This window comes from Canis lupus, chromosome 1, assembly GCF_003254725.2.
Source record: "Canis lupus dingo isolate Sandy chromosome 1, ASM325472v2, whole genome shotgun sequence".
NCBI lineage: Eukaryota > Metazoa > Chordata > Mammalia > Carnivora > Canidae > Canis > Canis lupus.
In genome coordinates this window covers 5,945,956-5,963,212 of record NC_064243.1, presented here as the reverse complement: position 1 = coordinate 5,963,212, position 17,257 = coordinate 5,945,956, and the positions used below count along the sequence as shown (strand labels likewise).

Sequence of the window (17,257 nt, the reverse complement as noted above, 5' to 3'; positions counted from 1 at the left end):
AATAAAAACCCTAGGAATTAATTCATCCAAGGAGGTGAAAGTCCTGTACACTGAAAACTACAAGACATTGATGAAAGAAATTGAAGAAGATACAAATAAATGTAAAGATATTCTGTGCTCATGGATTGGAATAATTTATATTGTTAAAATATCCATAATATCCAAGGTAACCTATAGACTCAATGCATTCCATACCAAAATCTCATTGGCATTTTTCAGAGAAATAAAACAAATAATCCAAAAATCTGTATGAACCGCAAAAGGTCCCAAATATCCAAAGCAATATTAAGAATAAGAACAATGATTAAGGCATTGCTGTGCTTAATTTCAGACTACATTACAAAGAAAGAGTAATCAAAACAGCATAGTATTGGCATAAAAACAGACACAGAGATTAAGAGAAGAACAGAGAGCCCAGAAATAAACTCACACATATACAGTCAATTAATTTATAGCAGAGGCAAGAACATACAATGGGGAAAAGGCAGTGTCTTCAATAAATGGTGTTGGGAAAACTGGAGAGTCACACAGAAAAGAATGCAACTGGCCCACTATCTTACACTAGACACAAAAATTAATTCAAAATGGATTAAAGATTTGAATATATGACCAGAAATCACACAACTTCCTAGAATAAAACATAGGTAGTAAGCCCCTTGACATCATTCTTGGCAATACTTTTTTGGCTCTGACTCTAAAGGTAATGGTAACACATGGAAAAATAAACAAATGGAATTATATCACACTAAAAAGCTTCTGCACAGTAAAACAAACCATCAACAAAACAAAAAGGCAAGCTATGGAATGGGAGAAGACATTTTCAAATCACATTTCTGATGATATATTTCTGATATAACCCAAATATTTAAAGAAATCATACAACTCAATAACAAAAAACAACCTAATTTTTTAAACGGCAGAGGATCTGAATAGACATTTTTTCCAAAGAAGACATACTAATGACCAACAGGCACATGAAAAGATGTTCAACGTCCCATCGTCAGAGGTAAATGCAAATCAAAACCACAGTAAGACATCATCTCATATCTCCAAGAATAGATCTTGTCAAAAAGACAAGAAATAACAACTGTTGGCAAGAACGCATCGAAAAGGGACCCCTTAAAAAAAAGAAAAGGGACCCCTTGTGCACTATTGGTGCACTATAACTTGGTGCAGCCACTGTGGAAAACAATATGGAGGTTTCTTAAAAAACTAAAAATACAGCTATCATATGATCCAGCAATTCCACCTCTGGGTATTTATTCAAAGAAAACAAACGCACTAATTGAAAAACATACACAATGAACTCTATGTTCATTGCAGCCTTGCTTACAACAGGCAAGATGTGGAAACAACTCAAATGTCCATCAACGAATGAGCGGTTAAAGAAGATAATATATACACATACGTACAAAGACAATGAATTCCCTGATAGACACACACACACACTGGAATACTACTCAGCCATATAAAGAATGAAATCTTACCATCTGCGACAACAATGACGAACCCTAAAGGCACTACACCACTATTTGAAGTAAATCAGACTTAGAAAGTCAAATACTGTATGAGTTTACTTACGTATGGAATCCAAAGAACAAACCAAATGTACAAACAAAACAAAACTCAACTCAGAGATGCAAAGAACGGGTTAGTGGTTGCCAGATGGGAGGGAATTTGGAGGGTTGGTGAAACTGGAGAAGCAGATCAAGAGGTACAATCTCCAAGTCATAAACAGATGAGTCGTGGGGATGTAATGTATGGCACGGTGACCACAGCCAATAATAATGTATTGCATGTAAAACCTTATGTGGTGATGGAGAAACAAGACTTCTTGTAAGCATTTCCCAATGTACACAAATATCAAATTATTGTTATACATCTGAAATTAATGCAATATTACATGTCAATTGTACCTCAGTAAAAAAAAAAAAGAAGAGGAAACGTGATTTTGTATCACACATTTTCTTTTTGACAGCTTTTGCTGGGCTGAAGTTAGACTATTTGGATATACAGCGTAAAGATAATAGAAAGACGACACAATGCCATCTGTCTCAATGTACTTAATCTTTTATTTCTATGTGAAAAAACAAGTAATTAGACAAAGTCCTTCCTCCAACTTCAGCCTTTAAAACCTTTTATTCTTTCATCTTTTAGAGCAAAGTTCAAATTAAAATTCAGTTGTTGAAAAAAAATGATATAGATACATGTATGCATTCTTTCCCCTCTCTCACCAGAGCATATATCACAACTCTGATTATGTAGAAGCGAAAATGTAAGAGCTTTCAATATGGTTGATACTCGCACATACTTTCACATTTCAGAGGCAAAGAAGAAAAGCACTATGCTAGATAATTAAAATAGCATCGAGTCCATGATGATATTTTACCTAAATAATATATTTCATTTAATATGCATAGAAATCTTTTTAGAACACTCAATTTCAATCACTGCAGTATATCCCTTCCACTGCCTTTGATGTCAATCAGCTTGGAGTCTAACAGGAAACTAGGAATTGGGCAGAATGTTCCTAAAGCACTTTCAGCTCTCAGATGAAAGGTGCTGTTTAAGTACAAAGTATTCTAATAATCTCAATATATTTAACAACTCCACTCACTTGCACATTAATACCTCACCTGTTTGGTATGTTGAGGCAAAATCCTTGAGTTAAATTTCTCCAATAGGGTATATAACACATTGTTTCACAAAACTCGTTCAGAAAAAAAAAATCATCAAAAGAGGGAGAGTTCATAAACATTACGTTATATATCTATGATTAGCAGAAAATGTCTCTGCTAAGATGAAAAGTACAAGGCTAACAAAAGATACTTGTTCATAAAGAGATTGAAAAGATTAATTTCCCCAAGAGTAGAGCATCCTAGATGTTTTTCTTCCTTAATATTGAATAAAGCTTCTCGTAACGCTACTGGACTGGGGGATACACCAGATGTTACACGTTTTCTCCTTCATTTATATTTTCCAGTGGTAAAGAAAATTGAGGTATGTAGGCAGCTGGCTGGAAGGGAGAATCCTTTTCTACTTGAAAAGCATTCTCAATTTGAGTTAAAAAAAAATGGATGAATGGTATCCCTCTGCTCCAAAAATTCATCTAAAGATTATCGACTATAGTATTTCTCTTCTTTGATATTTACATAAGTAGTACCAAAAATGTAGCATCCTTTAAAAATATGAAAGCATTATTAATAAATGCTAATAAATCTTCACCATCTCCATCTATATCCCTTCAACTCATCCTTATTCTCCTCTACCCCCTACCTAGCTAGGCTAATCATTATTCATCTTTCTGCAATACACTTGATTTAAATCTTTCTTTAAGATAAAGAAAATTGTCTTATGAAGATGAGAAAACAATATAATTTTATCACAATGAGTATTTTTATACCTCTTCTCATTAAATTATGTGTAGGCTCCCAAATTTTCCATCATGTAATTTTTACCATTTTCAGGGATTCTAACTCATTCCTCTTCTCAGAATTGGAAGTGCATTGGTGAGGAGACCCAGCAACACAAGTCTGTTTACACAGGAAACAGGAAGAGGTTCCCTTACAGACATCACCCTGGAGCCTCCCATGAGGGCTCAGGGTCCCTTAGTCCTTCCAGGCCCCACCCTTGTCCTTTGTCTCTGCAGATTGCAGGGTTACACCCAGCTGATTTTTCTCTGACTGCTGCTCAACCTCACAATCCTTATGCATGCTCCACTATAACCCTAGGTGACTCATCAGCACTTCGTGGGCCAGGGAACTGACACAGTATCCAAAGATAACCATAATCCATGAAATAAAAAGTGAGGACTAGTCCAATGTATCCGGAGAAACAGGAACTACCCCTTCAAGAGTGCTTCAATGGCATCTTCTCTGGCTCTGCCCTCCTACCCGGCATATTCACAGATGACCTCCAATTAGCTAGCTCCCATCCACCACCAGTCCAGAAGTATGGCTACTAGGAACACAGGAGCTCAAAGGAAAAGGCTGGCTTTTTTTGACGTTGTGTAGGAAGAAAAGTCAAAGAGACTCAGGTATTAAGAAATAGAAACAAATTTTGAGACAAGAGTTGACCCAAATTAGTGTCCCGGTCAGACAGGATGAAAGCAGAGGCTGTACAGAGAATTGATACCATGGCAGTCTGAGATGCAGAGCACCCTTGAAAAAATGATCCACGCTATGGAGATGAATCATCATGTACCTTAGCTGGGTGCTACTCAACAGGCATTTATGTAATTAAGTTTTACTATTTGGATTGCCACTCACTACATAATCTTATTATAAACCTGATATCCATGTATGTATGTTTGCTTACAAGAAAAACTGAGCTGTGTGATTCTAAGAATTCTTATTGAGAATGCATGTAGGTTTACACGTGTGTACGTGTGTATGTGTGTGTGTATCAATGTGTACATGTCTACATGCATGTTCAGGCTTTTTAGCTTGGTTGACGTGATTCATTCCTAAAAGTGGGTATATTCTCAGTAAGCTGACTTCAAGTTTCTGAGACTAAGATCCAGATTCCAGATGGGAGTAAGCTCACAAACATAAGAAAGATCACCTGGCCTTCCCACTGATATTTCTGCTCAGACATATTTTATGGCTGCCATCACAAATAATTACAACCCTCGCATGGAGGCCTAGACCCATTTAAACAAACTAACAGGGAAAAGTGACATCTTACAGGTATGAGTTTTACACATCTGCCCCCCAAATCAGAGGAAGAGCAGTTATAATCTAAAAGCTCTGGGACACTCATTCTCTCAATAAACTATTAACGAGGCCCCTTTGCTCTTAAAGAACACATGATCAAATAAATTAAAATAATAGCAACCAATAGTTGAGATCTCCTAGGAAGTGAAAAATCCACAAATAAGCATTGGTTGGCAAGCCATCAATCTTCGATTAATCCTATGTGGTGGTCAATAGCATCCCTATTTTATAAATTAAAATACTGAGGCACAGACCATGAAGGACTATGTCCACAGTTTACAGCAAGCAAGAAATAAGAAAGTCAGGACTGAGGCCAGATCTGTTCCAAAACCAGCCACAGTGGGGTCCAGCTCTTGAAGTAACCTAGGTGGCCAGGGTCTCCCGCTCCAATACCCGGTCCACAGGGATGCCCTGGTGATTTCAGCAGTGCTTTATGGCTTAAATCATGAGGCTGACTTCAGGAACTCTACCTTTTCAATTTCCCCAAACCACCGCTTGAAGCATACAACCAAATCAAAATTAAGCCCAAATTAAACTGAAGCCTGCCTGACTCCCTAGTCCTTAAATGCTGTCTAAATTATGACTTCATCCTCACCCCCCTTCCTCTTTCATTAACTAATTGGCTTCCTCAATACTGCCTCTTTCTGGAATGAGCTGTAGATGATTGTGCCACTCAGGCAATGGCCATGGGCCACGGAACGTCAATGTCTGCAGTCATGGAAGTTTTACAAGTCTCCCTTTTATGGTCCTACTGTCCCTTCATAAGCCAAGTGTGTGCCTCTCCATGTACTTACTCTAGTTTATCTAAGTGGAAACAGAAGCCTGGCTCCATCACTGATCCTCAATTTCATGGAAATCATTTCCTCACGTTTCTGTCTGATTCACTAGTTAATGGCAATAAAGTCTCCTTTTATATACAGATAAAGTGGCTCGAAAGGAACACGGCCCAGAGAACATCGCACAGGGAACAGAGTGGCTTTTTAAAACCCTGGGAGAGCCGACTGAGCTCCAACACTTATGTTCTCCCCGTTAAAGCTAGAAATGTGAACCGCATTCCTTATTTGATAGGGTTGACCCTACAATTTTATACAAAATCCTAGACATTATTCCCATGATCTCCAATCCCAGGATGAAAACAGAATTTATAAAAAAGCCTAGAACTATCTCTGGGTCCTGGTTATACCCGAAAGTATCAGTTAAGAAAAAAAAAAATATTTCCATTTATAACTCTAGCACTAATAAAGGAATCCCAATGTTTGCAACTTTTCAGAACACGTCAAGTTAGTTTGATCGCCAATATGAAATACCCATGCTTTCTGTGAACAATCCAATATTAACAAAGCATAATTAAGACCACAATGTCTCTTAGTGATACAATGAAAACATTCCTAATGTTTAAGGTTAGCACATATGGTACCATTAATATATGATTTACTTAACATAAACCATGATATCATAATGAATCATTAATCTTTAATCTTATATTAATTATTTAAAAAATTTCAGTGCTTTATCCGAGCATCTGAGCCCTGCTCTTATACTGCTACCTCAGTAACATGGAATAGAAACTTCAACAAATTTTACGTATATTCCAATTTCATGTATTGCCTGTTATAACCTTAGTAAAACAATTTATACAACCTGGAAAAATATGCAATTACATATAAATAACACGTTTTATGTAAGTTGAGTCATCTTTCCACTAAAAAAAATGACTTCATCAAATCTCAAATCGCTTCAGCCTGATGTTGCAATTCAAAAATGTGATAACCAATTTTTATTGTAATAAATGACAACTCATCAAGTGAGCCAGTCAACATCACAGACTCTTTTTTGATATTAGCAGGTTAAAAGGAAAATTGACATAGAATGCGTAATTGTATAATGACACATAATTTCTGCAGACCTTGTAAATGAGTATTTGGCCACTATGGGTCTCAGTTTTGCTTTTATCAGAACTCTTAGGAATTTGCATTTCTAAAAAGGAATTATACTGCTTTATACTAAGAACCATTTGCTTTAAAAATTATAATTTTCAGAACAAAAGAATTTTTCATTCAAATTCTCCAAAGATTATTTTGATGGATACATTTTACAATACTACAATTGCCTTTTCAAGTTTATAGGGATTCAATGTATGCTGTAATTAGTTTCTTTATTACAGGCTTCCTCTCAAATTACACATTTCAGCATAATGGAAGTCCATTTAATTAACTGTGCTCCTGACGATCATGCCGACCCCTGAATCACTACACTTCACCTCTAGTGGAGACTAAATTTTAAGGAAACTTTCTTTTCCATTCAGAATTTATAAAACGAAAAGAGAAAGTACTGTATATGTGATTTTAAAAAGAGCTAGAAAATTCTTTGAAAAAATATGAAGTTGTCTTACAAAAGTTCTTGTACTACAAAGACAGACAACTAAGGAAGAAAAAAATATAAGAAAAAAACCAAACCCTCACTTACCAGGTGTGAAATTGTATCGAGCTGAAAATCCCATAGATTCCAGCTCTCCATCAGCAAAAAATTTAATCCATAGAAATCTTCCACTGGATTTTATTACAGGTGGATTTTGTTGTCCACAAAAACGTCCAATTATTGGAGAAAATCCGAAAGGTCCATCTCGAACTTCAATATGATCAAATTTGCACTCCCAAGACGGTTCAATAGAGTACTTTTCATCAAAGTAAAGTTCAATGCACTGTCTTGGGGCAGCTGAAAAAAGGAAAGATTCTATCTAGAAGGCCATTTTTTACTCTTTAGTTTGATTTTTGTAATTCTACTTCAGATTTCATCTGTACATCTTCTATCAAACTTTGAGCATGACATGCATGGAAGTGCAAAGCAAGTTTCTAACACTTAGCATTCTAAGGGATAACATTTCTGTAAGAATGTCTTAGGGATGCTCCTTAAAACTCATGATGTTGCACACAAGATTATTTGGACATAAAATGACCATTTCGATGTCTAACACATTCCTAATAAATCACAGTATTTTTGTAAAAGACCACTAACATCAGGTTTAGAAAGTAGACGTCTTTTTGTCACCTTTCCCATATCTTCTTAAGTATCCAGTTTTAAGATCAAAAACCACTTAATGGGTGGCTTTTGGGTAGGTGGGTGGCTCAGTGGTTGAGCATCTGCCTTTGGCTCAAGTCATAATCCCGAGGTCCTGGGATTGAGTCCTGCATCAGGCTCTCTGCAGGGAGCCTGCTTCTCCCTCTGCCTGTATCTCTGCCTTTCTCTCTGTCTCTCTCATGAATAATATTAAAAAAAAAAACCACTTAGGAATTGTTCAGCAGAGAGTTATCCAAACATTCAAATAGTCTCAGTCAAACGTCTTGGTTAGACCCAAATGCATATCCAAGGGCATTAAGAATACTTCTTCTAGCACACAAATCTTACCATGTTACCCTCAGGTTTCAACTTATTCAGCAACTCTCTATCAGCTACAGGAAAATGATCAATGCACTTGACATTGCAGGAGCTTTATGGGTATCCTACAACTCATACTTCCAGGGTCTCTCCACTCCACACACAGCCCAAACTCAGGCCACTTCAGACACACTGTGTTTTCTAAGGCAACAGGTTCTTTCAGGCTCTCATGTATTTTACCACTTTCTGAAGTATCTATCTTCAATTTGCTAACTCCTCTTTATGCAGGAAAATCTTGCTTAAAAGAACCACTCCTCTAAATCTGCTCACTAAAGACAAAATCTATTCACCTTATTTCAGCATTTAGTACAGTACTTGTCATTGAGGATTTCTCAAAAAAAAAAATCTCTGTTGGATGAATAGTAAATGAGCTTATCTTCATAAATGTTTTTTATAGCTCTCTAAAGAGTCAGGAAGAGCCTCATAGGGCTGGCCAGCAGCTCTAGAAACCTCCACATGGATGCATTTGCTAGTTCCCTTGCATTCTTCCTTTGCCATGTCCAAAAAAGCTCAAAATCCTGGCACTCCAGACTGATCTTCAGCCAGGATACCCCAGAATAGCCATAACAGTTGTCGAAATATCTGCACACATTTATCCTAGTTAGTAAACAGCTGTTGCCTTGAGTCCTTTGAGTGCTTCCTGGCCATGTGGCCCTCTTCAGGGACCAACACCCTCCAGAAACTTGCAAGTTACAAACTGGCACAGCAGGGTCTGCTCCCCATGTGGTCAGTAATCATTCTGAATGACTGCTATCCACACCACACCAGTTCTTAAATATGTACTGAATATCATCCTTGATTGCTTTAAAATTAAAGCCTTGCATGCATGGATATCAAAAATTTATAGAGAATTGAGATACATGATGACTTGAAATTTAGAGAATTATAGAATAATCGGAGCTCATTCGATTAAAGGTCAATGAATGTGACAAGACTATTTTAGGAATTATTATTATTTTTTTAGGAATTATTTTTAATCTCTAAAAAATGTTTATGACTCTTTGGACATTGAGAAGAGATATTTATTACTCTTACAAAAAAAAGAAAGAAAGAAAGAAAGAAAGAAAGAAAGAAAGAAAGAAAGAAAGAAAGAAAGAAAAGAAAGAAAAAAAAAAACAGGAATGGTTTTACCAACCACTACTGTATATTCACAGAGGTCAACAAATGTACTATTACCATAATGGTAGATTTGATGATGTTTCAATGATTTTTTTAAACATCTGCAAATTGGAAAGTATCCTAAGAAATTATTTGGAAAACCATGTTTTTCCCCTTGAGGTTATTAGTCCCATAACAAAAAGGCAAAGGCTTAAGAAAGTGGACCTATTATTAGCGTTAAGCAGATTGTTTATATGTATTACAATCTTATAGACTGTGCCTGGTTGGTTATCTCCTCTTTGGCAAGCCAGTATGATAAGTTTTAGAGGAAAATAAACAATTTCAGAATGAAGAATGTTTTTTTTTTAGATGTAAATAATGTATGGCTTAGGGAATAGTAAAGCAATGAGGGCAACCTTTGCTAATTTACTTAAATCTCTATTAAGCAATAATATCAATCTATTTTTCCTTATTAAGAAATGCAGGGCCATCAAACATGAGCTCATTTATGTATATCTTTATTTTCACTGTTGCTTAACTTCTGTCCAACATGGATGAAGAAACCTCTCAACATTCCTTCACAACACTTACTATCATCATGGCTTTGGGTAGGCCTACACTTAATGTGGACAGTCCATCTTTCTTTGGTCCAGCACATTGAGCTACACACACTCATACATGAAATTCCACTAACTGAATTTTAGAAGGCAGTAAAATAACGTTTTAAAAATAAGCATGTCATAGAGTTGTTGTAATTAAAAACAAGTGATTATAGGGATGCCTGGCTCAGTGGTTGAGTGTCTGCCTCTGGCTCAGGTCGTGATCCTGGGGTCCTGGGATCAAGTCCGACATCAGGGTCCCTGCAAGGAGCCTGCTTCTCCCTCTGCCTATGTCTCTGAGTCTTTCTGTGTGTCTCATGAATAAATAAAAAAAATATTTTTTTAAAAAAGGGATGATAGTGTATGCGAGTCCCTGGAAACTAAGTTTAGCTCCCTACACTTACATTTTCCTCCCTTTCCAATCACTAATGCACAGCTGCCTTGCGCTTCTACATTTTCTCTAAGTCATCTTGTATCTAAATCTGAGGTTCCTTTTTGAGAGGTCTTAACCCCTCCTAACATGTCTTTGGACACACTGGAACGTCTGAGTACTTTCACCTGAATAGTGCACAGAGGTACCAGATATTGCCTCCTATTTGTGGACAAGCTGAAATCCATGAAAGGGATCTTTATTTCTGGGACTAGGACTCCACCCTCATTCCTCAGAATCTATCTGCCCTCAAGAAACTTGACCGATGACTTAGACCTTTCTTGTATTTTACATTTACCTTTTTCTATCGAATAGGCTACTCTTTTCATAATGAAACATGACAATATGCCCCCAGAAAGAAGAAAGGACAAAGAGAATTTGTCTTTCTACCTTCGGTCCACCAATATCCACCCCCCACAACTCCATCATCTGTGAGCCAGCCTCTGCCCCCATGAGGGCAATGAGTGCACAAATCCTAAGGTTACCATCAGCCTCTCAAAGGCTTCCTGCAATAGATGTGTTTGCTTTTTCCTCATCTCTCTTTGCTGTGATAACTGGTACTTTAACTACTCCCTTCCTCCTGAAATGTTACCTGCACTATATGCTAGGTCATCTTTCACCTGACCTCCAGTCCATCTTGTAGGTTTGTCCTGCACAGTCCCTGCTACCCTTCTCCTTATGCTCCCAACCCTTACCTGTTGTTTTTCAGAAACCTATCCTATGTCATCTTTCCGCTCCTTCTAGAACAGTGCTCTGGGTGCCACTGGAATTCCAATGGAGAGCTATTATAATATATGAGGCCCACAGCTCCATCAAAGACCGATTCAACCAGACTTCTTGGGGACAGACCCAAGCATCTGTATTTTTTGAAAGATTTAAAACATAGTGCTCCAACTATTCTCTCTGCATCATTTTATTCATACCAAGAGTCTCAACAACAATCCATATTTATGACTTATAAATATCTATTTTTAGCCTAGAGCTCTCCCGTCAGCTAAAGACTCATGTATCCTATTTCTTTACGGGACATCTCCATAAACACCAAAATGGAATTCATTATTTTTTCCTGTAAACCCTTTTTCTCCACCCATGTTCTTTACCTGGCATAGCAATTCCAACTATACATCAAGCCAAAAACTTTGGAATAGTCTTGAGATTTCCTCCCTTTCCTCCCCACATTCCATCACTCATGACTCAGTTTCCCAAAGACCTCTCACTTCTTCCTTTGACACCACACACAGCCAACGCCACTTGTGTAGTTCAGGCTTTCTCTGTGATTTACATGGTCTTTCACAAAAGCTTCTGCTTACATCTCTTGCTTCAGTCCAAAATATCAACACATTATCTCTCCACCTAAATTATTTCCATGTCACGCTGCTGTCTATCATACAAAGCTCAAACTGCCATGGCTGGAGTAGATAGAAAACCAAGTTTTCCTTTATCTGAGACTGTCGACTTCATGAGCCTCCTTATTTGTTCCTCTTCTACACATGGGTCTTGATCACACCGTATCTCAAACTTTTGCACAGGCCATTCTGTATAGAGAATTACCTCTCAGAAGTTCTTCAAAACTAAGCAGAAGTATCTCCTCCTCCTGATAGGCTCCTCTCCTCTCTGCTCCAAATACTGCTGATTTGGGGTCCCTTTAGATTGTTTACGAAAGGGGCATGGTCCTCAGACCATATTATAAGTTCCCCAGGCAAGTTCCATGGTTGTTTTGTTAAAGACTCTCTAAACTGTACCTAGAAGAGTGCTGGTTTCTTAGTAGTTGTTCAATAAATATTTGTTAAATAAATGTTTGGATGAAACAGTGGCTAGGGGCACCTGGGTGACTCAGTCGGTCAGGCATCTGCCTTTGGCTCACTCAGGTCATGGTCTCAGGGTCCTGGGATGGAAGCCCATGTCAGACATCCTGCTCATTGGAGAGTCCGCTTCTCTCTTTCCCTCTGCCTCTATCCTCCCTCCCCACTTGTGCTCTCAGCTCTTTCTCATGCTCTCTCTCTCTCAAATGAATAAATAAAATAATAAAAAAAAAAGAAAAAGAAAAAAACAGTGGCTGGTAGGAAGTACTTCAAAAAGAGTGTAGACGTATGATTAATAGTAACAGGAGATTCTATTGACTTCACAACTTTAAGTTTTGGCCTTGACATAACTACGAAAGAATGTAAATATGTGCATAAATATTAAAATAAAATGCTGGTGATGCTTTTTAATTCTAAATAACTATAAACACGAAAGCACAATTAATTTGCAAAGATTTGCTTCTGAATTAATCCTTTAAATGAGAGAACTAATTGATTTTATTCTTTTTAATAATTCAAAGTTCTAAAATACCATTGCTTCAAAACACAAATTATGTGAATTTAAGCAAGACATTTAACCTCTCTGTGCCTATTTCTCGGTCTATAAAATGAGAACAACAAAAAAACCCTACTTCCTACGATTAAATGTTCTAATACATGCTAAGTTCTTTCAGAGTTATATATATTTTATATATATATGTATATATATATATTTATATATATATATGTATATATAATACACGCGCACACATATGCATATAATAGATAAGGAATATTAACTTGGTAAAAAGAACCACTAAGTATAAGCCAGAATTTCCATATTTCAATTTCCTTTTCTATCAATCACATGAGGAATAAAACTGCCAGAGCTGAGATTTCTCAGTTTTATCCTTTTATGAAAGAAGCTTCTTTTCCCTTCTGCTTTTAGCGCAGGGTGTCTTTAGTAAAAGTTCACCCTCAAGCACAAAAAAAGAGAGAGGTAGTATCTTTAACTTAAAAGTCACAGAAAGGAAAAAGAATCATTTCTAGATAAGAATTCTTGGAATCAGTAAAACAGAGAGCATTTCTCTTTCAAAGATCTACCAAATGAACTTGCCCCTCATTTAGGTATAAATACTGAGCATACACTGTCTTTTTCATTAAGATGGCTCAATCTGTCTCTGCCTGAGTGGGTGGAGGGATGAAGAAGGGTTGCAGGTTTGGGGCTATTAGGTATTAACACTTAAACAATATTGAAATCTTCATCACTAGATGAAATGATCATTCATTTTAGAAAGCTGTACTTAATCGAGTGGTGTCCGCAAGGGTAATGGAAATTGGAAATGTTCAAAGGCAAATGAATCTCTTTTTCAGCACTATTTATCTTTTGAGTTAGGAAAGAAAATGATGAAAAGAAGCATCATAATTTGGAATCCTGACTTTGGCACTGAAGTATGATAATGTCACTTGTGAGCACAAATTAAGGCAGCTATCATTCAGATTGTTTGGAAACATGACTATAGATTTATTTTTGACATTAAGATGTATTTTTGTACTTGATATTATTAAGGGAAAAAATAACGAATATATAGGTTTTTCTACTGTCACCCAAAAAATACTAGTTTCTAAAATCGTTATACATTAGGTAACATTATGCCAACTCTGCATCCATTCCATTAATTTAGAATTCTAAATCAATTAAATCAACTGCAAAATCAACTGTTATCGATTAGCTTTTATTTGCCAGAATGTACTTATTCATATCCCATTACTAATAATTTCAATAATTAGCTTGATTCCAAATTTTACAGTTATTGATTCATTAAGAGATATTTCTCTGCACGGTCTCCAAAACCAATTTTTGTAACGTCCGTAGGCAATACTCTCCGTCTAAAGCATAGAGGTGGCCAGGTTTGGCTTGGAGCTCTCCCCAGCCCTGGCTCTATCCCCCTTACCTTCTATGATGTAGATGCACTCTCGGTCAGGGGGGTACTTGCTGGGGTAGTTGGGAGAGGTAAAGATACCTCCCTCTGCATGTTTTGTCCAAGTTCCACACTGCACTGACTTCTGAGTTTCCGAGGTGGTTTGCTTTTCTGTAAAAAATAAAAACAGAAGCCATCATCCAGTTTTCTCTAGGACTAAAAATAGAGAGGACATTCTTATAATATCCATTAGCAAATTAATTTTCAAATGTTGTCTTAGTCAAAATCAATCAGTTATACACACTATAAAATGTGCAGATATTCTGGAATATTAAGAATACAGGGAACACAGGAAAAGGTAAATAATTAGAGGTCTTCCACTGCATTTTCCCAAAGAAACACACCTGTTCCTTTCTTGGTTGCCCCAGACAAATGGAAGATGATTAAACTTGCTACAACTGAAACAGAAAAGAAAAATTAGAAAGAGGTCATATCAATCAATACACACTGAAATGATCACATTCTATAACAACATAAGGATCAAATAATATCAAAGCAGATTAATTGTATTACTGTTAACTGTTCCACGTTAACTCAGAATATGCCAAAACTGGTTAGAAATGCACAAATCAGGAAAATTTCGGAATCCCTCCAGGAAGTAATGCAAGTTAAGGATGGATGAGACTCAAAAACTGCATATGTGTACCTCAAGACTTCAGAGGCAATACTGTAATCTAGTCTTGTCACATTAGAGTAGGACTTCAGGACCCGTATTTTTTCTAAACTGCCCTTGGGGAATGGCTTTGCTAGGGCCTCTGAAGGAAGAGTGAACCAGCTGAAAGGCTGTAAGGACAAAGGATGTGGAAGGACTCCATGACTGACCTAAGGTGGTGTTGTATCTGAGAAAATAAGTACTTAGGCAAATCTTTAAGGCCGGTGGGGGGAGGGGAACAGGAGAAAAACATAAATGTGGGTTGGAGGCATTAAGCAGCATTATAAAAATGTTTCTTACAAAAAGGTACTATACCACCAAGTAACCACTTCCTAAGCTATGAAATTAATTCCTCCTAACCTTAACTTCGACTTAATATTTAGTATTACCCAGAAATAGACTCTTACTGTAAGAAAGGTGATTTCTCTGAGGATTTTACTGAGCCAGTTTTTCAGTTACCAAAGAGATGATCTGCAACAAGAGTAAGTCTGCAAAGCCCCCCCGCAACCGGAACTTCTCTGTTTTACTTTCACATCTTGATTCACTCAACATTTTTATAGAGCCTGAAACTAGAAAAGTAATAAAACAAGCTAGTCTTCAGAATTACTAGTTTTTTCCTCTCTTACTCTGTCCTTGTTATTTGTTTGGTTCCCTAAAAGCTCTAAATTCCACTAGGTGGGTAATCCTATTTCCACTCAAAATTAATTTGGGAAAGGGAAGGTATAATTCACAAGGATTTCCCAAGCTGAAGCTCTCGGCAGGAGCTTACGCGTTTGTTTTCAGATTCTTCCAAGAAAAGAATGCGGGCCTTTCTATCGATGTCTGAGAAAGTGTATCAGTTCCCGTATCTGTACTCCTGCCTGCTCATCTGCTTTTAGATCACACTGGCCGTGGCGGTGGTTTAAACAGGCAAATAATAATAATAATAATAATAATAATAATAATAATAATAATAATCAATAAAATAAAATCTTATTTTAACTTGCCATGGTTCTAGACACACACGAGCACACAGGTACACGGCCGTCAGTACGAGGACGTACGCGCGGTGCTGTCTTTACTCTGCTTTTCCTGTTTTGATGGAATCACACGCGGAAACACGTACTACGACGAGCGCATCCACAAAGCCGGACTTTGAGCCGCGTGGCACAGGACTCACGCTGGAATCCTAGCTTTTTAACGTGAAATCTCCAGCACTCGTTGCCTCGCGCTGCCTTTTACTTTGCAGCCTTCCGAGGCCATTTTCCGCCCCGCCGCACGCGCCCCCACGCACCCCGCGGCGCGACACCCGAGGTCTCGGGGCCCCCGGCGCGGGCGCGGGCGCGGGCGCTCGTCCTCCCGCAGGCGCCCGAGAGTCCCTCCTGGGGTGAACCCCGGGCCGGCGGCGCTCGGGAGGCCCCGCGGGAGGACTCAGCCCGCGCGCCCGCCCCTGCCGCCCGCCCCTGCCGCCCGCGCCCGCCGCCCGCGCCCGGGCCCCCTCGCCGCCGCTCCCGCACGTGCTCGCCCCCGCCCCAGGCCGTCGGGCGCACGGAGGACGCGGTCCTGCGCCGCCCCCGCGCCTCCCGCGACCGCGCGGCAACCCAGAAAGTTTACAGGCGCCGGCCCGGCGGCGGCGGCGGCGGCGGCGGCGGCGAGGCTGCTCCCTGCGCGTTCGGCCACGCGGGAGGAGGGGGGAGGAGGAGGGACGGCGCGGGGCCCGCGCGGCGGGAAAGGTACTCACTGTGCAACAAACTGCGTCCATAGATCATGTCTGTTCGTTACACCAGAGGCTCCGCGCTCCACGAATTCCATTTAGAGACGGGAAGACTTGCAGTGGTGGGGAGAGGACGGAGTCGGGGGGATTGTAAATGTGCGAACCCACAACCGAATTAAGGGGGGAGAGGGAGGGGGGAGAGAGCCGAGCCCACACAGCAGCAAGATCCGAATCCTGGCGTCCTCCGCCCCTGGCTCGCTGTCGCTGTCGCTGTCGCCGTCGCTCGCTCTCTCACCGCCGCGAAGCCAGCATCCCCACCATGACGCTCGCATCACACCCGGGCGCCGGGCGCCACCATCGGCACCGCCGGCGGCATCACCCTCCTCCTTTGCATCATCGCCGCCGCCGCAGCTGTCAGGAGGACGCGCGGGCAGCCGGCGCGCGGGCGGCGGCGGGCGCGGGGCGAGCCCTGGGGCGCCGGGGCCGGGCCGGGGCCGGGGCCGGGGCCGGGGCCGGGGCCGGGGCCGGGCGGCGGGCGCGGCGAGGCGGGGGCCAGTCCAGTCCGACGGCAGCGACGGGGCGGGCGGCGGCGGCGGCGGCTGGGGCGCGCTCAGTCCCCAGTTTCATACACCACGAGCAGCAGGTCGGAGCAGCGTCTCCGGGAGGACGTCCGGCAGCAGCCCTCCTCTCGCCAGCCCTTGGGGATCTCCCGCTGAGGCATTGAAGACAGGGGGAAGGGGTCCGTCATCGGCTCGCGGGCTCCGCGCCACCTCTGCGATCTTGCGGAAAGAGGAGCGGGTGGGTGGGCGTCTGGGAGGAGGCGTGAGGGTGGCGGAGGGGAACCGGGGTGGCCGAGGGGGCGGGGAGGGGGG

At 40.2% G+C, this 17,257-nt stretch overlaps 1 protein-coding gene across 10 annotated transcripts in view; it reads right to left on the bottom strand.

Moving 5' to 3' along the window:
* Window positions 1-16,773, bottom strand: part of NETO1 (neuropilin and tolloid like 1) — a 130,367-nt gene extending 113,594 nt beyond the window's left edge. For 4 of the 10 annotated variants that reach the window (XR_007411637.1, XM_049111840.1, XM_049111827.1 and 1 more), the window contains exons 1-4: window positions 16,413-16,746; window positions 14,385-14,438; window positions 14,014-14,151; window positions 7,182-7,430 (exon numbers count right to left, since the gene is read on the bottom strand). Coding sequence is in view for 8 of the 10 variants with exons in the window: in XM_049111840.1 (XP_048967797.1) it covers window positions 7,182-7,430; window positions 14,014-14,151; window positions 14,385-14,438; window positions 16,413-16,440 (469 nt within the window). In the remaining 2 variants the exon portion in view is untranslated. Of the gene's footprint in view, window positions 1-7,181; window positions 7,431-14,013; window positions 14,152-14,384; window positions 14,439-16,412 lie in introns of all 10 variants that reach the window. The other 6 variants (XM_049111825.1, XM_035712386.2, XR_003126016.3 and 3 more) reach the window with 5 other exon arrangements.
* Between the last annotated feature and the right edge of the window lie 484 nt (window positions 16,774-17,257).